The 26,413-nt window shown below is 30.3% G+C and overlaps 1 protein-coding gene across 1 annotated transcript in view; it reads left to right on the top strand.

Moving 5' to 3' along the window:
- The window catches only part of LOC143910069 (uncharacterized), a 68,604-nt gene extending 49,613 nt beyond the window's left edge, over nt 1–18,991 (top strand). The window contains exon 3 of the mRNA XM_077428424.1: nt 14,928–18,991. Coding sequence (XP_077284550.1) covers nt 14,928–15,015 — 88 coding nt within the window. The 3' untranslated portion in view covers nt 15,016–18,991. The remainder of the gene's footprint in view (nt 1–14,927) is intronic.
- The last annotated feature ends 7,422 nt before the right edge of the window (nt 18,992–26,413 follow it).

Genomic DNA, 26,413 nt, shown 5'->3' with positions numbered 1-26,413 from the left:
AAATAAATATTATATAATTAATACTCAAGTACATATATACATTTAAAAGCAAATTTATGTTTATAGGTAGTGATACAAGTATTTACCTACATACATATATGTACATAAGAACATGAAAAAATTAGAAAATTAAATAAATCTTTGTACAAGATAAGGTTTTTACCGTCACATAAAAACATATACAGTACTTTATAATTATATAATATTGTTATACTTTTTGAAATCAATAGTTTTACTATTTTATTTGCATTATGTTCGTATCGTCTATTTCGGTTGAAAGACTTTTTATTGCGAATTTTATACTGCAGTGATTAGTAATTTATTTTATCTCAAACATACTTATTTAATTTCCCTAAAATTTTAAGTAAATATTTACTTCTATCCAAATTAATTGCATAATTTTTGCAGTGAGTTATGTTTAATGCAAAAATTTTAAAACAACAATTTCAAATATCTACAAATGTACATAAATGAGTACTCTATTTTCCAAGTATGTACATATGTCTAAGCCTACTATTTTAAACTATTAAGAGTCCACGTGCCTGCGGTTTATTGATCGAAATTATTATTCATTATTGATGATGTCATTAGGTAATAGCCCTAAATTTTATGAAATTAACAAAACATAAACGATTAAATGAGAAAGTAGTAAGTATACCCCTGATGTTCGTAGATTGTGGCAATAAATCAAATGTGACCTATGATAAAAAGAGGTCATTTCCACAAGTGGATTAACTTTGAAATTCGCCCAAATTGTTCCACGTATACCTATGTATATTTTTTTTACTATATAAAATTATATATTCTTACATAAAATTAAATTAAAATGTAACCTTTTTGTGTAAGATATACATATGTAATTTGTTATTTCAGTAAATTCACTCATATTCGAATGTATATTATTTTAAATTTCAGGTTAGAATATATTAAAGCAACTTGCGCATTTGATTTAATACATCTACAAGAACAAACCTCAGAATTATCTACAGTTAAGGGATATTAATATAGCAATATATAATTCTCTGCAGAATACTTATCGTTCGATTGTAATGTTTCTCGGATATTTACATAAGTTGACTTTTAATTTAATTATTTAAAAATAATTAGACAAAACTGATAAATCAACTATTATTTAAGTAAATCAGTTATCCTATCGAAGTACGCCTTCTTTACACCCCCCTCCCCCCCCCTACAACCCCAAAATTAAACTAAATTATTACAAGATAAATTAAAATAATATTACAACTTTTGTTCGGGAGACGTAAACCAGGGGCGTCATTTCAGCTTTTCCCAGGGAAGGGTAAAATATTTGACCAGTAAGGAATGACTTCTAGGGGGGGGGGGGTGGTGTATTATTTGCTATGAGCATTCTTAGAATTAGTTTTTGTGTAGATACATATGTATAATGTACGTATAATATAAACAGAGCCATCGAGAAGAATCCCTCACCCTGGTAAAAATTATTTCGGGCCCTAAGACAAACAAAAAAAAAAGATATTATAGATATATTTTTAATTTGCGAAAGATCTATCAGAACTATTAGAAAAATACCTATGTACATACATATGTATATGCTGTTGGTTATTTTTTAAATAATTGAATAAAAAAGTATGATAATATGATAAGAAGGTATGATTTCCGACACCGGGCCCCTCGAGGGGTCCGGGACCTAGAACTGAATTTTTTTTTATATTTTTCACCAATATACATAGATAGATAAATATGTACAATTTTTTGCAACCCGTAATGGACCCGATTATTTGTTTCCTATATACACCATTTTTTAAAATTGTACGTCTTTAATGTTGAAATATAATTAGATATTAATTTTTTATACTAACATACATCCCTAATCGAGAAAAATTCAACTATAAGACTTTTACCACAAAAGTTTATGGAAAAATATTTTTTTTTGGCAAAAAAAGGACATTCATATTATAAAAATGGTAAATTCGGAGTGTTTATAATATTAAATTTAATGGAAGTATTTTTTTTTAACTAATTCTAAGTGAAAAGAATACATTTTTTTGTTATTCAAACCAAATAAAATTCAAAAGCTTTTGAAAAATTTCCAATTTTTCGTTTTATTTGCTATCATCCGAAGATAATTGTAATGGTAATCTATAACAGGTACGATTTCCAACACAGGGCCCCTCGAGTAGTCCCCACCCCGGCCAACCCCCTCCCCCCCAAATGACGCACCTGACGCAAACTTATTTATTTTTTAATTTTACATGGATTTATTGTTACATAGTTTGGTAGCGGTCTCCGTGACGAGACAGAATGTTAAATTACAGAAAACGCAAATATCGAAAATCGAAAGATCTTAAGTCGAAAGATCAAAAAAAAAATGGTGCATGGTAAACGGTACATACTCACTTAATTTGCGCGAGCAGGATACAACAGGAACAAGAGGAACAGGCTTTTCCTCCCGTATTAATGTGCACGCGCAGAATACGGGATGAAAAGCATGTTCCTCTTATTCCTGTTGTATCCTGCTCACGCAAATTAAGCGACTATGTACGTGAGTATGTACCGTTTACCATGCATCATTTTTTTTTGATCTTTCGACTTAAGATCTTTCGATTTTCGATCTTTGCCTTCCGATATTTGTGTTTTCTGATAATTTAACATTCTGTCTCGTCACGTAGACCCAGTTTGGTAGGTAGGTATCATTGATGTATAATACACTAGATGGGCCCAGACGTGTTATTTTGGTCGGAGATCTTGTCTTCACTAACTGAGGGGTGCGGGGGGTTTAACTACCGGAGAAGTTGGGTTTTTTTCCCTACGACGCAGCGATACCTACCTACCTACAGGTCTATTAGCTACAGAAGGCGCGTGCACAGTACTCATACAAATGCATTTTTCATATACAGGCTGTTATTTATATATTTTATTTCAACCGATCGTGTAATGTTTTTAAGATCTATGATATAATTTGGGTGGCATATTTATTTAATATTTTAATACGTACCACGAATAAAATGATAAATAGCATTTTTTTAAATTATAAGTAAAACAAACGTACGTATGCAAAAATTAATACGAATTAAAAAATGAGAAAAAAATATAAAATATAAATTATATTAAACAGGAAATAAGTGATTTTAAAAGTGTTCGAATTTTGATAATAATGCAGTCCTTTTCATTATTATGTATAGACATTCTTCTTTGTCGGCTAGTATTAAGTCCCGACCGTTACAAAGATTATAAAATAAATTCGCAAAGAAAGCGCTACACTTTGTTGTTTATTTGCTCACTTCAAATTTGTTTACTGTTGGGTGCCTAGACCATCAAAATATTTTTTCATTATTTTGCATAGAATTGTTTGTCGGCTTCAGAATTTTGTAGCTAAGTCAGAACTTGTCATAAATAATAATAAAATAAACTTACAAAAAAAATATTGCGGCGATCTTTGGATAATGCCGCAGTACATTTACACCCAGAAAGTCTACCCGAACCGGAAGTGTTTCTAATCTAAATAAATACATTGTTCATTTTATAATCTTATTTTTGAATTTCAATTTCAAACTTTTCTATTATAAGACTTTACTTTTACTACTCTACTACTAAACGTACTTCTAGTTTTACTAACCTTTTCTGATTTTCTTTAATTCGTTACTTCTTTGCTCGTTTTGGATAGTCTTCTGTTTCTATACAATGTCGTATCATAATTCTTCTACGCCACTTAATTCTCCATCACTTGAAGAATCCATATATTCGCTATCAGAATATTCTACTTTTATAATTTCAATGAAATTGTCCGTTAAATTATCGAGTTTTGGTTCCAGTTCAATAAATTTTTCTTCATGTTTCCAAGATTTTGTGAGCTTCCAAGATTTTATCAAGTACAAACTCTTGATGATTTTGTTTATTGTTTTTTATTATAGGATATAGGTTGTGTCGTTGATGGCTCCGATATTGAAGGTTGCGATGTTGGCGGTTTATTAGCCACCACAAATTGATTTCGTACTTCACAAACAATTCGCTGAACACTTCTTTTAGAAACACCAGTCGCTTCCGCAGTTGAAGCATATAAATTTTTCATAAAACTATTTCTTTCGTCAGTTTCACTATTCAATACACAATCCATGAAATAGTTGAAAACATTATACACAATTTCGCGAGATTGTCCCGTTAGTGTTTTCCCAGATCCAATTTTATTACAAAGCATTTTATTATCATATATCCACTAATTCTAATGAACTAACTCCAATTAACCAATTAGCAAACAATATAAGAACGCGTTACGTCAGTTTGTGGGGGTTGATCGGTGACTGACCAGTGAAACTGGAAAAAATCACCCTGTAGTGCACACTTGATCACTGAGCAAAAATCACCGAGCAATACAAAAAATAATTGTTGTTTCTGTCATGCTCGGAAAGTGGGTGCGTATGAAAGGGACCAACTGATTGTCCTAGAAAACAGATACAAAAAATCTTATTCATATCTTCACGGATACAATATACGTGTTTGTATTGGTACGTGCCAGCTTTCGTTGCACGAGCTATATGTACTAAGAGAAACTGTGCATGCGCCATGTATTTTGCATGCCCTAAAAGGGAGACAATATTTATCTATATATATTTATTATATTTTATTTAATATAATGCAAATAATTTGTATTGGCATAATATTAAAAAAATAAGAACACAAATTAAATTGAATCATAATTAAAATCAAATGTATTATAGTATTGATTTCCATTCGGTTTAATTTCGTAATAGTAACATACATACATAAATATTTTATAATTGAAATATGAATTGTAATTTGTAAAGGATTCGGGACGCCACTGATGTAATAGCAGTAAGTGAAGTGAAGTGAAGTGGGTATTGGTAGAGATAGTAGAAGTAGAGATTTGAATGGTAGATGTGGTGGGGCGGAGGTGTGATTGGTTGCCCTGCAGGGCTGCCCCGCCCACTCTTGACTATTTCTCTATTGATCTGTACCTTCAAGGGCCGCCACAAGATCATCCCTACCCTTTTTTCTACGATTCGTCTACGCACGCATACGCAAACGCCTCCGTTCCCTTTCTGCTTGGCTTATCCACACTGGACTGTTTCTGTTCACACTACACCCACATTCTGTTCACGCTTTTTTGTCACGACGGGTGTACAACTTTTATTAAATCTTTTTCATATTTTGATACTAATATTAATTTACCAAGGTTGTGTGGCTATTTCAAAAACCATTGACCATTGACTAAATCAAATTTACAACTAATCAGAAAATATTTGTAAAATTTTTTTCTTATGAAGTTAGCCGGCTAACTGAAATTTGAAAAAATTGAGGTATTATGGCATTTTAATAAAAAAATAATTATATTATGACTCCGAGTCGATTTTAATTTGTATGTAATACCCTCTCTCTTATCGTATAAATACACTTTTTAAGTTACATGGTTTAATAAACTTGAGTTTTTCATCCCTCAATTATTAAATGTGTCATTATTTTATTGATCAATTGATAAGGTAACCAAGTAATGAAATACCTGCTATGCAATATAATTTATTTAATTATTTAATATACTTAGGGGAGGCGGCAAAGCCGATAGGCCCAAGGGGTTTGAATAAACATATTTTACAAATTATACATATATGCAATAAAAAAATGAGAAAAATTAAATTAAATGAATTTATATAATAATTTTCGCTAGTAAATCAAATAGGGCAGGAGTTTTAACAGAATATTGTGATTTTCATCGAAAATTTTTAAGATATAGAGTGTATGCACTATCAATTATCCGGACTAATTAGATGGGGAAGAGGCATGGATAGTTTAAAAATACAATAAGACATTTCTAATACAGACTATTATTACTAATATAGAAGTATTATTTATTAAGAAAAATAGATTTTTTTCAGAATGATTTCTTGAATGATTTTCTTACATTAATACAACTGTCATTAGTAGAGGTAGGATAGCCAAGGTGCCGCTCATTGTTCCATTGTTGTAAATCCTTTATAAAAAAGGTTCGGCAAACCTTTAACAACGCATTTACAACATTTGAACAATACGCGGCACCCTCTGGGTCCGGGCTTTAGTCATTAGAGCTTTTATAAGGTTATGTTCGAATCCTAATTGGTCAATAACGTGTTGTAACTAATTTTGTATCGATATTTTCAAATCATTGCAAATTTTCCATTAATTTAAAATTTTCAGATATTTCACTTGCTTTGAATTCATCAGAATCTAATAAACAGAAATGAGTCCAACAGAATTCATAGCAGTCAATATCATTATTTACAACTTTGAGCTTGAGAAAACGTTGTTTCATTGATGAAATAACTCCATCATTGATTAATCCACGGTTTGAATTATAAATAGCCAGCAGCATGGCTTGGTGGTTGGGCTTTTGCCTAGCACCGAGAGGTCGCCGGGTTCGATCCCGTGAGTTGACCTCGATTGAAATATCTGTAATGCTGCTGGTCAGACTTGAATATTTGTGACTCCAAGTCGATCGTTTCCTATCAGAGTTTGTCAATTTATCTGATTTCATTGTCGAAACGGTTCCTCTATTAAATTGGCTAAAAACCATCCTACCCACTATGTATGTCACCACTATTTGAGTATGATTTACATATGTACAATAAAATTTATGTACAAATTCATAGATATCTCGTTAATTTTCGAGTTTTTCAGTGTCTCGTAATTCAGCGATTTATTTAATAAAAATGCTGCATTGTTTGTAATTGGCCAGGAAAGCGCATTGGGGATTACCTGTTAGGCCTTCCTGAAATATATGTATGTAAATAAAAAAATACTTAGTAAACATATAAGTAATAATTACGTATAGACAGAAAGAATCAATTTTTTTTATTACTTATATAAATAATAAAAAAATCGTCTTAATGTACATAAAACGTAAAGGAGGTTTGTAAAAATAAAATTGAACAAAGAAAAATACATTTAATTCCACTTTAAAATTTGTTCATTTTTTTATTACTAATATTTTCGACCACATAATTTTAATGACTCATAAAATGATTATAATGATTTATAAAATGTGTAACATATACATATACACATTTTATATTTATGAAGAATAACATATATGAACATATAAACGCTTCATTTATTCTAAAATATATCTGGTAGTAAAACAAATATCCTTAATTTTCGGTTTTGTACCAACATTAAGTTCCAAATGGATTATGTATTTCCAGTAGACTACTATAAATCATCTGTCGTCGTAAAAAAAATGTTCGAAATGGTTTTCAAATACATATGCTAAGATACGTACATATGTATGTACTGGTTAAAAAAAATAGCATTAATATTTTTTGGAGTTTCACATAAATTTTTATGTCAAAAAATTTATTATTAATTTGGTAATCTTTAAATAAATACACTGCGTGTAATTGCATAATTAAAATATTTAGCAACGAGGAGGCATGGAACACGGGAGAGAGAGGGGGGGGGAAGCATAGGTGCAACTAAAATAAAAATAAATAATATGTTTAGGTATAAATTAGAATACTAAATTTAATAGACTTTAATCGAAATACTTTAAGTAGATTTTATATTTTAAGATATGTACATATCCGTGTTTCGGAATAAATGAAATAACTACATAAATTACAATGCAATTTAATCTACATTATATTTTTGAAATAAAATTATATTTAATTATGCATTGTCCTATTTAGTCATATTTTAGTTTTTATTATTTTCTTTTTCATTTGTTTGTCTGTATGTAGATACTAGATATATTATGTATTTTGTAAAAATCTATAATTGGGCTCTGTTATTTTGTTATATTTATTCTTTATTTTTATGAATTCCTACATCTGAAGCCTGTTGATTTTTCAATAAATAAATATCAAAAATTACAAAATATATATGTACATACATACATAGCTATACTAAGACGAATTATGAATAAAAATAAACCTATTTTTATAGGCTTTCAATTTATTTTAAAAATTTATACAGGCAGCTCTTATTCTATGCAATTCGTTATTTACCGCCTGTTTTTAATTATTATTTTTTTATATTTTTCCACGATTTTCTCCAGAATCAGGCCCTTCTAGTAGCTCTCCCACACCCCTTCCTCAATTTTGTCAGCTCTGATTGCAATAATAAAAATGTATATTCGAGTATTTTACTGGACTTTTTACATTATCTATGTACGAAGTAACAATAGATGAAGTTTTGTGATCATGCAAAAATTCTAACTCGAGATTTTGACTGATTCGAACTCAGAATCGATCTCTGATCACTGATCACTAAAGGGCGGATACGAAGCGTGCTTTTTCCAGGAATTAGGGCGTTTTGGGTCTATTTACAAAGCTAGAGTGCAAAAAAAAGGTTATTCATAAAGGTTATTCATAACCGCTAACTGAATCGGACTGATTTTTTTTTACATGTAATAGAAATAGTAACCTTATATTTTTAAAATATTTTTATCTGAACCGGAAATAGTACTTTTACTCTAGGGAATAGAGGTTTTTTATGTTTTTCTCAGAAACCTTTTACATAGTTCATTGAACTAAAATTTCATATCTAGACGTTTAAGCGTAAAACCAAGTTATGTATAAAATTTGGTAAGCATCCCTCAACTGGAAGTGGCAAATTTACACTTGTTCGATTTTTCTTCCACTATTTTTTTCGAACTGAAACTTAGTATTGGTTACTGAAATTCTTATCGATACGACGTAATTTTTTTTTCAAATTTTTAAGTTGACCGGAAATGGTACCTCCTCTTATACGTAGGTGTCCTCAAATCGGACTGAATTTTTTTTACATGTAGTATAAATAATAATATTTATACCTTAATATTTTTACCTAAACCGGAAGTAGTACATACTTTTACTCTAGAGAAACGAAACTTTTTATGTTTTTCTCAGAAACCTTTTGGTTTAATACCAATGTATAAAATTTGGTAAGCATCTGTCAACTGGCTTTTTTAATAATAATAATAATATTTATAACCTCAATTTTTTTAAATATTTTTATCTTTTACTTTAGTTTTATATTAAAATTGAAAATTTTTGTCGGTGCCACCTTTGGATGTCTGCACCCAATTAAGTAGACTGAATGTCAAAAGAGGAAAAAATAAAAGACGAATACATAGGTACATACATATATAGGCAATACAAGAGAAAAGTGATGTAAAATGTGAAATGAATCGAAATGGAAATATGTATGTATGTAATAATAGATTGAGAGTGGTGCGCTGCGTATTGTATGCAAGGTAATTGCAGAATGTATAATATATGTAATATAATATGCATGTAGTCTAGTAAGTACTCTAGTACTGAGTACAGTACAGTACATAATAGTAGGCAGTGTAGTTGTCTCTGTCAGGGGCCGGGCCGACGAAAGAGCGAGTCGCTTCGTCTCGCTCTAACACTCGTTCGGTTTCGCTCGCTCTGTCTCGCTCTCGCATTACGTAGGCGTCACCGCATCGCTCGTCCTACTTCAAGCCATTTCATTCCATATTACATCACTTCACTTCAACTCACTTCATACTACTAGCAAACACACACACACACACACACACACATACTGACTATTTTTTTTATATTTCTAACACATTTGCTCGAATCCTCGCATTTCACATTTCACGTTCGATCCCGTGTGCATTCGAATTCAAACTCAACAACGTCAACGGTTTCCGACGGTAACCATTTCGTATGTATGTATGTATGTTGGATCGAGCTGACCTGTATTTTTTTGTTTTTGTTTTTGTAAGGGCGATCGCAAGTCGCGATAAACGCACCTTTACGATGCCTAAATTAATTTACAAAAACTCGTGGGCGTCTTTTTTGAATAAAAGGCGCTCAATTAAATTTATTGTTTCTTGCTAAGTATTAGACAAAGTGTAGAAAAAATCATCTTAGTAAAAGTGACTAATTTCTGTTTATTTAATTTAATTTCTATTTAATTATTTATTGAAAAATCAATAGGCCTCAGATGTAGAAATTCTTAAAAATAATATAAGAAAATAACATCCGAGCCCAATTATAGATTTTTACAAAATACATAATATATCTAGTATCTACATATAGACAAACAAATGAAAAAGAAAATAATAAAAACTAAAATATGACTAAATAGGACAATGCATAATTTAATATATAATTTTGTTTTTTAAGGGCGATCGCAAGTTGCAATAAACGCACCTTTACGATACCTAAATTAATTTACAAAAATTCATTTTGAATAAAAGGCGCTTAAATCAAAATTTTGGTCTTTGGGTATTAATTAAATGTATTGTTTCTTGCTTGCTTACTTGCTTACTTTAAGTATTATACAAAGTGTAGAAAAATCATCTTAGTATAAGTGACTAATTTCAATTTTACTATTTATTTATTGAAAAATTAACAGGCCTCAGGCCTTCAGAAAACTTCATCTATTGTTACTTCGTACATAGATAATGTAAAAAGTCCAGTAAAATACTCGAATATACATTTTTATGATTGCAATCAGAGCTGACAAAATTGAGGAAGGGGTGTGGGAGAACTACTAGAAGGGCCTGATTCTGGAGAAAATCGTGGAAAAATATAAAAAAATAATAATTAAAAACAGGCAGTAAATAACGAATTGCATAGAATAAGAGCTGTCTGTATTAATTTTTAAAATAAATTGAAAGCCTATAAAAATAGGTTTATTTTTATTCATAATTCGTCTTAATATAGCTATGTATGTATGTACATATATATTTTGTAATTTTTGATATTTATTTATTGAAAAATCAACAGGCCTCAGATGTAGAAATTCATAAAAATAAAGAATAAATATAACAAAATAACATCCCAGCCCAATTATAGATTTTTACAAAATACATAATAGATATATCTACATATAGACAAACGAATGAAAAACAAAATGTTATTATAAAAAAAGCCCAGTAAAATACACAAATACTCGAATATAATTTTTTATGATTGCAATCAGAGCTGACAAATTTGAAGAAGGGGTGTGGGAGAGCTACTTGAAGGGCCTGATTCTGGAGAAAATCGTGGAAAATTTAAAAAAAATAATAATTAAAAACAAGCAGTAAATAACGAATTAGAATAAGAGCTGCCTGTACTAATTTTTAATATAAACTGAAAGCCTATAAAAATAAATTTATTTTTATTCATAATTCGTCTTGTATGTATGTATATATTTTGTAATTTTTGATATTCATTTATTTATTGAAAAATCAACAGGCCTCAGATATAGAAATTCATAAAAATAAATATAACGAAATAACATCTGAGCCCAATTATATATTTTTACATAATACATAATATATCTAGTACACATAGACAAACAAATGACAAAGAAAAGAATAAAAACTAAAATATGACTAAATACGACAATGCATAATTAAACATAAAGTGATATAATATAATTGGATAAAAAATATATAATAGAAATAAACATGGACTCCTGAATAAACATAGACTCCTGAATTGATGTAAGGAAATACCGAATAGATCAACCTCATTTAGCTCTTCGTTAATCATTCGATAAACACGCTGTAGATAAGAATATTTTAGGAAATTTGTTTTGAAAGCATTAAGTTTATTGTTGTGGCAGTCAATTTTTGGATTTTAAATTTTATTAACAGGGGAGCTTTTCAGCTTTTCCCAAGGGGGGCAAAATTTTTGACCGGTAAGGAATAACTTTCTAGGGGGGGGGGGGGAGGTGTACTATATAAATGAGTGTATATGATTTCATTTAATCATTTTTAAGTGATAGAAAGGCAATCCTATTCAACAATTTATTTCGTAGGATAAACGAGTTTTACATATATGTATCTTTAAAAGCAAGACAAACAACAAAACAAAATATATTTGGGAGTTAACATCTCTTTTCTGCGAAAAATCGACGTATTTATAATATAACCGCCAGTGTTCTAAAGAATTTCAATATTCGATTTTTGTTGGATTGATATTTTAATTAAATTCATAATAATACATTAAACAACGTGGATATTCCCGTTAAAATCTAGGAGGAGGGGCGGCTGCCCACCCCAGCCTCCCCCCAAATGACACCCTTGGTTATTAACATTCTTAGAATTGGTTTTCCGTACATAAATATGTATATATGTACGTATAATATAAGCAGGGCCATCGAGAAGAATCCCGCACCTAATTATTCCGGGCCCTATGACTAACAAAAAGATCTTATAGATATATTTTTAATATGCGAAAAATCTATCAGAACCATTATAAAAATACATATATGCTGTTCGTTATTTTTTAAAATAATTGAATAAGAAAGTATGATAATATAATAAGAAGGTATGATTTCCGACACGGGGCCCCTCGAGTAGTCCGGGCCCTGGAACTAAACATTTTTCATATTTTTTACCAATATAGATAGATATGTATGTATGTACATATTTTTGCAACCCGTAATTGCCCTGATTATTTGTTTTCTATGTAAATATATTTTTTTAAATTGTGCCTCTTTAATGTCGAAATATGATAAGATATTAATTTTATACTAACATACAATTAAACCATGTATAATCTTTTCACCACAAAAGTTTATGGGAAAATAATTTATTTTGGCAAAACAAATATATTTATACTATAAAAATGGTAAATTCAGAATATTTGTAATATTAAATTTAATGGAAGTATTTTTTTTTAGTTAGCTCTAATTTAAAACAAATACATTTTCCTGTTATTCAAACGCTGTAAAATTCGGAAGCTTTTGAAAAATTTCCAATTTTTTGTTTTATTTGCTATCTTGCGAAAATAAAAGTTAATTGTAATGGCAAATAATATACGATAGATTTACAAATATAAAATAGAATTTTCCACTCTGTCTTTTTTTTAATTAATCAATAATAAAAATGTTACAGACCTCCACTTCATATCCAATAATATTATCTAAAAAATGGTATTCTTCATGAGCATGGGTATTCTTCTTAGAATTGATAAAAGAATATTATTAATAGATAGTAAATTATTTCGGGAGTGAAGATAAAGTCGAAATCAGGGTTTTAATAAAAATACAATTTCATTTCAAATAAAATATATAAATATATCGATTTCAATATCTTCAAGATTGTACCTAAGAAAATATTAATTTTAAAGTAACAGAACAGTAACATTCAGTAGTTTTTAAATTTTAATTTAATCGATTTCGAAGTATCATATTTTTACTACAGAAAAAATCTTAATTATTTCGAATAAAAACTTAAATCATTCCGATGAGAATAAAGAAGCTTTTGAAAGATTCAAACCTTTTTGAAATATTGCAGTAATTAAATAAATTCAATTGAACAATTATACTCGATTTTATACATTTTGTTTGCACAAACGTTTACTTGATTTACACAGTCGTGTAATTTCACCTGATTGGGTTTATAAGGCAAGGTTTGAAACCATAAACCGGAACTGTAAAATAAATTATCTAATTTATCTAAATTTGTCCATATATAAAAATGGATTTAGATATTTGATACTAGATTATTAGAAAACGTACATATGATATTAATTATTTTGATAACTAATTCCTATAGAAAAGTAAGGTTTTTTTGTCCATTACCACTTAATTTTAGTAATCAAACTTTCTTATTCAAAAATTTCAATTACCTAAAATTAGCTAAATCCATTATGACACGATAGATTACGTCAATAAAAAAGTCATATATGTAAGAAAAAACAAATAAAATTTAAGAAAACTAGATTCAAGATTCTCAGATTTTCATTATTTTTCCTTATATTTCTTACTTTATTTTATTGACCTGATCTACCGTGTTAAAATAATGTAAGATTGAATTTATGAGGCAATTTGGTCTAATCTTTATAGCAATATTAAAAATCACAAATTACAACAATATTTTCACATACTAAACAATAAGAGTATAAAGTAAATAGTGCAATAATAAATTTAAGTATCATTTTACGATTTTGCACAATCAATCTACATATGTACCATATAAATTGAGGAACTGATATATGTGCATATGTACATATGTACATATGTAGCATATAATGCTTTGAACAGAGTGGTCACGGGTTCAAATCTCACTGGTTTCTGCTGGCCAGACCTTGGATTTGTGACTCCAGGTCGATCATTTCTTATCAGAATTTGCCAATTTATCTGATTTTCATTGAAACGGTTCCAACAAATTGGCAATTTCTAGCAAAATCTCTAGTTCTCAGCAATCTCGAATTTCGCTGAATTGTATAAAATGCTGCAAATTCACAAATCTGACTCTGTGGATATTAATTGATATGTATTTATGTACATTGTATAATATTTGTATCAAATGTACAATGTTTCTGGCCAGGAAGGTGCATTGGGGTTACCAGTTAGGCCTACCTGATATAGATTAAAAATACAGAAATAAATGTACACACATACATATATAAATGATATTTAATTGTATGTACATACATACATATGTTGGAAAATTAGATAATCTGACTTCGATGAAATAAAATTCTGTTAATTCTTGAATTAATTTTTTTTTTCCAAAATTATGTATATGTATTTAAAATAGAGATATTGTGTACTAAGTTGTTAATCAGAATTGATCATAAACTGTGTATGTATGTCAATTTTATAACTTATTTTGGTTTGTATTAAACGGGCATAGATGATAAATGTGTAAAAACATTCTTAATATTATCATAAGAAATTTTGATACATGTAAGTGAAGTAATATTTGACGTGTATTATTAGCACATAATATGCTTGATTGCCATAGTAATTTTTGCATTATTTCATTATCTAAACTTGTTATCGTGTGTTGACCTGGGACACCATTGATACTGTTGATGCGCAACAGTTTTATTCACTTCATATGTATAATGTTTCACCACATTATCAAATTACGTATGCGTGTAATTTTTAATTATTTTGAATTACCATTTGATGTCTGATAAGCTAATGTCAAAAATAAGTACTCAAATTAGTTTTATTACATTCCAGATTTTGATTTTGCTTATTTTTTTTATTTTCAGGTGGAAAGTAACATTCCAGAACATGTCCTGTATAATGTTTTTTTTCTTCCACGAAGACAACTGCAATAGAAAAAATAGTGAACGTTGAAGAATATATTGATTTTTTGAAAGTGATCGATTGTGAAGTGTCAAAAGTGCATTGCTTGAAAATATGTACATCTGTGAGTGCACATTACGGAATTCCTGCAATATGATAATGAACGTATTGAGAAGCAAAGGTAAAATAATACGAGGAATTTTGAGTAAGTAATTTATATTACATCCAATCTGTGAAATTGTCTATTTTATGAAATTTAAAAAAAAAATGAACAATGCAAGGCAATTAATGAATTAAGCAATTTCACGAATTAGGTGTAACATACTTGTGTATATAATATATCTGTTAGATTATAAATTTAGCGCTATTTATTAAAATTGACAGGTCTACCATTTTTCTATGATTGATGGAAATTTCTATAATTGAGTTTAGAATAAATATTATATGAATTTATAAGCGGAAATATAAACAGGTGAGAATAGGTTAGTAAGAACAGAGCATTTGCGAATCGATAAAATTTTAGCTACGTATTATTATATCATATAATAATAACTACATATAACTTATATGTAGTCACCGGAGCCTGAGGGGGCCGTGTATTGTTCAAAGGTTGTAAATGCATTGTTAAAGGTTTGCCGAACAATGGATAGCACTGTGACTATCCTACCTCTACTTATATGTAGTGTTTGGTAAGGTTTCCGAGTTCGGGATCGAAGAACTCTTATATAAAACGCCCGAGCAACGCCGAGCACGTGTGTTTGTTAGCCATGTAATTCCAGTTTCCCGGTCGATTTTCCCAACTGGTTTTTCAGGTCGTTTTTCCCAACTGATTTACACCACAGTAACCCCGGGCAACGCCCTGAAATATCCGCTTATTAAATTCATATTTCCACTTTATATAATATCTGGCAGCCCTGACTTGCATGCTGAAGAAATCCCACTTGCCATCCCTGAAATGGGGGTTAAGACAGGTCACATCCTCGTATAATCAAATAAACATTTCTGATTGCTATGTCGGAGATCTGGCGTGTAAGCAAGTAGAAATGGAGTATATGTGAGAGGAAAGGAAAGGGTTTGGTTAGTGGAGTAGGTACAACATACATAGGTTATATACCTCCAGACAGTCTCCCCTCCAGACAGTCAGTGACCTCAGCTTCAGTACAGTGTCGTCAGGTGCAAGGACTCCTACTCCCAAACCCACCCACCCACCCACCCACCCACACAACCCAAATACTAACAAATACGTACACATACAATATTACAGTTATTCCTCAAATAAGCTATCAATCGATACTTGAAATACAGGTCCTCAAATGCTTTGTTATCCAACCCCCCCCACCCCTTCCACTTATGTCTATTTTCAAATCATTCACCCCTCCTCAATATATGTATAATATTTCAAGGAGAATAATACAGACTTTTTTATCTTTATAGTTCACATGTAGACTTACATATCTATATTTAGGTAGGTAGGTTGGTAGGTATATATAATATAATAATAAATTCGTTATCAGTTTTTTTTTTTTTTTGTAAAAAAGCAGACGTCTGTAGACTAAATCCACTAACCAGTTCCGTACAAGCATGTACATGACTGTCATGAAAAAGTATTTTCCTTGTAACTATGTATGTATTGGGATATGGATAGGAAATATCTGATTTGATCAAACTTACTTCTTGAATTTTCGAACGGATTTCCAATAAAATATTCTCCCATTACAAACTGCAGTCAACAAAAACCATTTTTTCAACAAAATTATTTATTTATTTATAGACTTTGCTCATTTATTTATAATCATTAGGGCTGTATAGAAACGAGTCAAGTTGTTTCGGGGGTAGTAAATAAAAAAGAAACATTCAAGCTTCAAGAATTAAAACGAAAAAAATATTTAAACTACATTTACCTTTGCTAAAAAAATTTCCATTACCAATTAAAAAGATTTTAAAAAGTATAAATTTGAATAGATAGACAACTGGATGACAGACAGGACAGCTTATATCAGACTGAGAAATTTTGACCAATTATTTTATGTATACATAGTTTTAAAATATGGGTGGATATTGATTTTTTTTTTTATTCTATAAACTTTTGGTTCTTAAACATTAAACATAAGTTGAAGTTTATCATGTGAATTGCAATTTTTTCATCGAATATCGTCTTTTCAAAGTATTAGTATTATTATACATATAATACATATGTAGGTATATGAGTTTCCTTATCCCTCGATTTACACGGTACATAAGTGTCGCGTAAATGGATATATGTTGGGTATGAGCATAGATTACTCGAAAATGCATATAGGTTTTTATAAGCAACGTACTTGCATATACATTTTTTTTAAAAGTATTTTAAATTTGATAGTTTTTCAATTTTTGACGACTTTAGTTCAATACATAGTAACACAGATTATAATTCAAAGGAGCAGTAGGCATTTGCAATGCCTTTTTGATCCTTATATTTTAAATTGTTGATCAAACTTAATTGTTGGCATTTCACATTTTTTTGGTTAGCATTTCACCAGGTGTCTATCTTGTATTTTGTAGGAAAAAAATACATGTATGTATAATATATTACGCAGATTTAATTTTGTAATGGTAAAATAAATACAGCATTATAAGATTTAAATTGAATTTTGTTGTTTACTTGTTGAATTAGTTGATAGAACAAACAAAAGGTCAAAGTAATCCCTATGGACATTTTACACTAAAAATACATTCAAATTTTAATTACATTTGATTAAAAAGTATATACAAAAATACTTGAAAATATGTCTATATTAAGAGTTCAAAAATTAATGTATTTAAAATATTCACATTTTGAACAATTTTAGTACAATTTTATAAAAACCGTAAAACTTAGTGTGTATAAATTAGTAATAATATTTATGTAAATGTAAAAGTCCAGCGAAAATTATAGGCGACGAGTGTCAAAATTCACGCTTCAACAAATTAATCAATTTCATATATACTTGTGTGTGTGTATAATATATGTACATACATGTACATATCGATTAAATTTAGCAAATGAATACAATAACCAGTTGATATGTATATTTATGTGAGATATTAGTAATAGCATCGTGTAAAAAAATGACTGCTATTCCCGATAAATCTATCAATTTATCAGACAGTGTAAACATAGTCATTGTGAAAAAATCTATTTTTTGCAATCAAAGTTTGCACAGGTTCAAAAGCGTTGTATGTATATACATACAAATGTAAATATGTAGGTATAGGTCATATTAGGCTAAGAAATAGATTTTCATCATAGATTATATAGCTGATGTTACACATCTATCAATAAAACCGTTTATATAATACATATACTTTCAATTGTGCATACTTTTATTAAATCAGATTAATTTAGTTTATATTATATTATTTCACGGTTGACAACATAAACTACATACATGGTCGGTGTGCACATATTCACTAGTAAAACAGTTAATTTCTATGTAGATATGCACTTTCAATTGTACTTACTTTTACTAAATCAGATTTGAAAATGTATAAATGCCTGTAACTCATTCTATCATGATTAGATTAAGAAATAATTCGTCAAGAACTATTTGACAACATAAATTACGTGGCTGATGTGCACATATTCACCAGTAAAACAGTTAATTACTATATAGATATGCACTTTCGATTGTGCATACTTTTACTAAATCAGATTTAAAAATTTATAAAACTTTGTACCTCATTCTATCACGATTAGGATAAGAAACAATTCATCAAGAACTATTATATTTGACAAAATAAATTACGAGGCTGATGTGTACATATTCATCAGTAAAACAGTTAATTTATATATAGATATGCACTTTCGATTGTGCATACTTTTACTAAATCAGATTTAAAAATGTATAAAACTTTGTACCTCATTCTATCACGATTAGGTTAAGAAACAATTCGCCAAGAACTACTATATTTGACAACATAAATTACGAGGCTGATATGCACATATTCATCAGTAAAACAGTTAATTTCTATATAGATATACGCACTTTCAATTGTGCATACTCTTACTAAATGAGATGTGAAAATGTAAAAAAATTTGTACCTCATTATATCACGATTAGGATAAGAAACAATTCATCAAGAACTATTATATTTGACAACATAAATTACGAGGCTGATGTGCACGTATTTACCAGTAGAACAGTTAATTTCTATATATGTAGATATATGCACTTTCGATTGTGCATAGTTTTACTAAAGAAGATGTGACAATGTATAAAACTTTGTACGTCATTCTATCACGATTCGGTTAAGAACTATTTGACAACATGAGTTACGTGTCTGGTGTGCACATATCCACTAGTAAAGCAGTTACATTTTGGACTGTGCAAACTTTTATTGGATTGTGCTAAATCAAAGTCGACTATCTTACTAATGAACGCTTCATATAATATGTGTATACATCGACTAGTTATTGTATGAATTTTCTGAAGTAACACGTTTTAGTCAAATTCAAAGTGCAATGAGACCGTAGGCGTATGGGCTGTGAATACAATATGAAATCAGCAAGCGTGCTGTATATAATATGATAATAGTCAGACAGTCGAAAGTGAAACTGTTGATGGTCAGCTTCAGACCGTTATGGCGTCACAACACAACAAACCGTACAGTCGTTACGCTGACACATTGCAACGCCACGCCACGCCATACCACGCCATGCCATGCCATACCATGCCATGCCATGCCACACTACACCGCACTACACCACATCACACCAAGCCGAGACAAAAAATGCCATGCCAGACGAAACTTGTGTATACTTGTGATATCTTTTGCTTGAATAACGGCCGACGCTTCTCAAACCATATCTAACCGCGGCTACCTCAAACTCCACAGCTGGGCAGCGATCCTAAACCATTTTGTCAGTCGCTATCCATTCACAAGCCAACCAACCATTCAAAATTTACTGAAATCCCAAACTATGTAGTTCCAAAATTTCAAAAAAACTGATTTTTTGCTTTAATTATATTGATAATAAGCCAATTATATCAGTTTGTTTAAGGAAACATACATACATATATAATATGACATACGATACGAGATTAAAACTTTAGAAAAAAAATTCGCCCTCAGCGGGTCTCGAACCTTTGAGCATCCTACTGATAACTCAAACACGTTTCCTGTTGAACTAATCACAGATTTGACATTTAAATTAAATTAATAATATATAATCTTTTCATACATTTGTAGATGTTTTTAGTAAAACATTTGTCAATTTAAGTTTTAAGAAAATACCAAGTCTGCAAATATAAAAACTAACAGTAATTCAAATTAATTAAGTAAATGTATTTTTTTTCGTATTATTAAAAAGTCATGCCCATAAGATTTAACTAAATTAAATTTTAATGATGACATTTCATTTGGCCTATCACTTGTGATACAATATTCTACAAATAATCTCACATAAATGTATTTATGTAGCTTTTTTACACATTCATTATGACGTACATGAATATTAGATTGATTAATCTGTCGTATGACAGTTTTGTATCGGTTGAAGCGTAAATTTTGACACTTGACTTCTACATTTCCTTAAATATTATTACTGAATCACATTTCTTATTTATAATTTTTAACGTTTGTATAAAAATGTATGCCCAAATGTGATTAAATAAATAAAAGTACTTTGTATTAACTTCGACTCTACCATAAAATTTTACACACTGGATTTCTCATGCCAAAGAGCCATTTTAGTACAAAAATTCCAACTGATTTAATGATTCTTAGAAATATTATACAATATGTAGTAGTAGGCTTTTCTTAATACCATCTCAGGACAATTTCATGGAATTGAAGCTTTAAAATATGATCTTGTATAATAATTGCTGTGATTTTTTTTGCCAAATTTTGAATTGGATTATATTTTTTTAATGTCGCAAACGAACGACAAGTTAACTGAATATTACAGAAGCTATTCGATTAGATGACAGCATAGAATTTAAAGTCCTAGATACTCACTGCAGACTTTTTTTTTCAAATAACCCAATTTTAATCAACGAATATCCGCAAAAATATGCAAATCACTACTAAAATTTAGTCACCCTTATTTTTATTTTGGCATAGAGATTTAAATGAATTTTCAGTTTCATGTTGAGTATCACTAACGCGACATGTTTCGTTTCGGCCGATTTCATCAATCGATACATTTCCAGACATGCAGTTTTATACAATACTATCGTAGAAACATGTTACAAGTAGTCATTAAAAATGAATCGTATCATTTGTATTGATTCTAGAAACTAGACACGATTCGTTTGAGACATGCTGTACGGAATTACCTACCTTCTTACAATACTTATGTACGTATGTAATTTTATATTATTAATTTTTCAATCTCTTTAACAAATTGAAAGCTTTCTCTTTTGATTAATGTCAAAAAGCTCTCTGGTTAAATTACAGATATTTAGTTTAGATGGTATTATCCCAAATAGATTTCGAATGAACAAAATCGCAAAAATACATGTTTAAAACCTGCACGATTGAGAAGAAACAAAAGGTTTTCAACATTTTTGGACACTTTTTAGAGCAAGATTCCGCTCAATTCATCAATAGTAGAGATCTTTATCTACGATATTTGCATCATACAGACATAAATTGACCAAATTGTGTTGAGAAATTTGTTGAGAAAGTGTAAGCATTTTTCTTAATTATTAGTCAAACGGAAGTAGCTTCCGTTTATATTATTTTACATCTAATTTGTTTTCTTCAAATTAAGCTAAGACTAAAGAAACAACTCAGTGCTTTTTAGTATTTTTTTTTCTACTGAAAGTAGCTATGTAGTCCCTTCATTTGAAGGTCTCGTCTTTGTATGTTAGTTTGTATTCTTTTACCTCAACCAAACTATGTACTGATAAACAGATTGAGTCGAAACTTTGTACACAGGTTGTAAGTAGGTGTAGTAAATTGAACAAAATTGTATTTTTGAAATATATTTTCTCTACTGAAAGTCGTACCTAATCTTAGAGATATGCTTTTATGGAACTTTGTGTATGTATGCACTTGTGTTTGAAATCAATAATCAATAATAAAAAATCAGTAATCAATAATAATAATTTAAAATATACAAAACTCCAAAATCAATTGTATTTTAATCTCTTTTTCTTTTCCTTTTCTCGATTTTACAAATTCCATCAAGGATATAATAATATATATATACTTCAATTAAAATTTACATTTAATACTACAGAACGCAAACGCTAACTGGTGACTAAAAGTCTTTTAAATTGATATGTATTCTATTTACAACAATAAATTGAAATTAAATATTGTATATAAATTGAAATTCAATTTGATCTACCACACCTATTTGCACGGGAGGTTAACGTCCACGGGGTTTTTGGCCGGGGGTAGATGTCTAGGGGTAAGTGTCCTAGAACCACATGTCTGATGTCCAGGGCGTACATGCAGTGGTGTCACCCTAATGGTTTCCATGGGTTTCCGGAAACCCGTTGTTAAAAATCAAAAGTTTCCGGAAACCTGTTGTTAGAATGCTAAAAATTCATATATTTCAAAAATTATACAAACCTTGAAAATTGTTTTCGACGATTACAACTTCGAAAAGATCGCAGTCGAGTACGTAGCAGATAAAGAGAAAACACTTTTATTCCATTATGCACAAGCAAAATTAACTATTAACGGTTAAATGTGCAGCAGCACAGATATAGAATACCTTATTATGGTCTGCAGTCTGCACTCGGAATCATCCTTCCTAATAAAAGTCATAAACTTTATTGTGTCGTTCTGTAAACACCCAAAGAAATCCAAGGGCTCCAATTTGTTTTGCATATATACATGCATACATATAATGTATACATCTTTAAATGATCTTAGCGATCGTCATAGTTGGTTAGGGTGGTTAAAATAGTCCACCCCCATACACTAGCACTGATGATACTGACTCAGCCTAGACAAGTGTGGATTTGAATCGAAATGGACTTTTTCGAAGTCGCGTCTGGTAAATTTGAGGAGTCGACACAGAGCGTCGATGGTTGTGCACGACTGGTGTTGGCAGACGAATTCGCTAGCGGGATTGCGGATTGCGGATTGCGAGGTCAGTGACCCGTGGCCCGTCTAGACTCAGAGCAGTAGCTCTGCTAGCGTTACCACTACTAGCACTAACACTACAACACTAGCACTAGCACTAACACTGCTAGTGTATATAATAGTACGACCATTACCGCGACCGCGTGTCGTATTATACCCGATGCTAGTAGACCCGTTCGCATCGACCGACACTCCGTGACCCACTCGCCAATCTATTATATCTATCTCTACACGTCATTGTCCACGTTTATCTACACACATATCGCATGCACTTTATCTACGTATATACATATATATAAATACATACATACACCACGTGGAAAACGTCTTCCATACCTCATTTCAAGCCTCGCAAAGCAGTATGTCTGTTCGTTCGCAGCTTGGCATTTCTGTTTGTGTGCTTCATATATGATTACAGTATTTGATACTCTCGATTATCCAGTTGCTGATTGTCTACGTGCTTTAATTTAAAAAAAAGCACGTAGAAAATAAGCGACTGCCTTTTGTAGGCAAAATTTTCATATTTTGTTATTTTACATACAAATATACAGTGGTGTAATCATGCCAGGTCGCCGCCCTGGTACGTGGATTGATATAAACATTGTTTTTCGAGTACAATTAAAAAATATTTCGACTAAACTTTCGCATCAAATTTTTTATCCCAAATATTGTGAGCAGACTCTCGTTCTTACACTCGATAACCACAATCGAATAGTAATCTGATACGATTCTTATAAAGTATTTAGATCCTTAGAAAATTTTAACAACAATTAGGTACATAGCTTGGCATTTCTGTTTGTGTGCTTCATATATGATTACAGTATATGAAACTCTCGATTATCCAGTTGCTGATTGTCTGCGTGCTTTAATTTAAAAAAAATCACGTAAAGTTTTCATATATATTTTTTATTTTACATACATATATGTAGTGGTGTAGTCGGGTTAGGTCACCGCCCTGGCACTTTTATTGATATAAAAATTGTTTTTCGAGTACAATTAAAAAATATTTTGACTAAAATTTTGTATTCCAAATATTGTGAGCAGACTCTCGTTCTTACACTCGATAACCACAATCGAATAGTAATCTGATACGATTCTTATAAAGTATTTAGATCCTTAGAAAATTTTAACAACAATTAGGTACATAGCTTGGCATTTCTGTTTGTGTGCTTCATATATGATTACAGTATATGAAACTCTCGATTATCCAGTTGCTGATTGTCTGCGTGCTTTAATTTAAAAAAAATCACGTAAAGTTTTCATATATATTTTTTATTTTACATACATATATGCAGTGGTGTAGTCGGGTTAGGTCACCGCCCTGGCACTTTTATTGATATAAAAATTGTTTTTCGAGTACAATTAAAAAATATTTTGACTAAAATTTTGTATTCCAAATATTGTGAGCAGACTCTCGTTCTTAGGGCGGTTTCAGACTAGCGTTTTTTTCTGCGCGTATACGGTCGTTTCGGCATACGCGCTTACACGCGCGCTACTTTTCGCGCTTCAAAAAACCGGACGCGCGTACACGGGCTTATTCCGGCGTTTTCGCTCGAACCGGTAGTGGTGATTTAGTATCAACATGGATAATACAAGCTTATAAGCGCGTCTACGCTCGTACGAGTTGCGCGTATGGAAAACGACGCGCCTATACGCGCCTACATGCACTTCAAAAAACGAGATTATACGCGCGTATAAAACGCTAGTCTGAAACCGCCCTTAAACTCGATGACCACAATCGAATAGTAATCTGATAAGATTCTTATAAAGTATTTAGATTCTTAGAAAATTTTAACAACAATTAGGTACATAGCTTGTCATTTCTGTTTGTGTGCTTCATATATGATTACAAGTATATGAAACTCTCGATTATCCAGTTGCTGATTGTCTACGTGCTTTAATTTAAAAAAATCACGTAGAAAATAAGCGACTGCCTTCTGTGGGCAAAATTTTCATATATATTTTTTATTTTACATACATATATACATATATGCAGTGGTGTAGTCGGGTTAGGTCACCGCCTTGGCACTTTGATTGATATAAAAATTGCTTTTCGAGTACAATAAAAAAATGTTTCGATTAAAATTTCACATAGAATTTTATATCCCAAATATTGTGAACAGACTCTCGTTCTAACACTCGATGACCACAATCGAATAGTAATCTGAGCACTTTCAAAACTTAAAAGACGTTTAATGAAATTTAAGGCTTTTATATATATGTAAAACCACCCAAAATTTCGTTCTTTGAACTATTGACCATACAAATTTGAGGATAGATAAAATGAGGCAAATGATTTGAAAATATCGATAAAAAATTAGTTAAAATACGTCATTGACTTTGAAATTACCCGTGAGGATTCAAACATAACATTATAAAAGCTCTAATGACAGTTGTATAAATGTAAGAAAATCATTAAAGATTCTCAAAACAAAAAAAAATATATTTTTCTTAATAAATAATACTTCTGTATTAGTAATAGTAAGTCTGTATTAGAAATGTGTTATCGTATGTATTTTTAAACTATCCATGCCTCTTACCCATCTAATTAGCCTGAACAATCGATAGTACATTTGCACATAGGCTATATATTTTCGAAAATTACAATATTCTATTAAAACTCCTTCCCCGACCCCTATTTAATTTACTAACGAGAGTTAGTAAATCAAATGGGGGTTGTAAATCAAATAAATTATATTGCATTGCGGCTTTTTGTTTACTTGGTTACCTTATCAATTGATCAATAAGATACTTGCTCAATAAACAATGACACTTTTAATAATGGGGAATGAAAAACAAGAATTTATTAAACCGTGTAACTTAAAAAGTGTTTTTATACGATAAGAGAGAGGGTATTACATGAAAATTCAAATATAACCTAAAGGAAGTCAGTTAATCCTCTGCATTTTAGATATCATTTGACAATATTTGATCACTGGTGAGGAAAGTCAAAAAGTGTTATTTCATTCAAGGAAATTTTGTATTTACAATGTCTGTTTCTTACGAAGGCGTATTTTACCTCATGAAAATAGTACCTATATTGGTAACTATAATAATACAATCTTATAGTTACTAATACAATATTTTTTAAGGACGTATTCATTTTTTTAAATTTGAATGAAAAATACAAAAGCGTGAGATAAAATCACTGTACCTTCTAAAACTAATTGTTTTTTCATATGTATGTATGGAGTTTGAAACATATCATTATTCATTTTCAAGTTCATTAGTCGAGTTTCTTACATTTCATGAAGACATCAAAAATAATCGACACCACTACGATTTGTTAAGCAGTAGCTGCAAAAATCTTGCAGCGATTAGATTGCTATTGGATAATTATGCCTATTTATTCTCGGATATCATTCCAGGTGCCTAAATTAGGCAAATG

This window comes from Arctopsyche grandis, chromosome 3 (assembly GCF_051622035.1).
Source record: "Arctopsyche grandis isolate Sample6627 chromosome 3, ASM5162203v2, whole genome shotgun sequence".
NCBI classification, from domain to species: Eukaryota; Metazoa; Arthropoda; class Insecta; order Trichoptera; family Hydropsychidae; genus Arctopsyche; species Arctopsyche grandis.
Note: the sequence above shows the minus strand (reverse complement) of the source record. Positions and strands in the feature narration are given on the sequence as shown.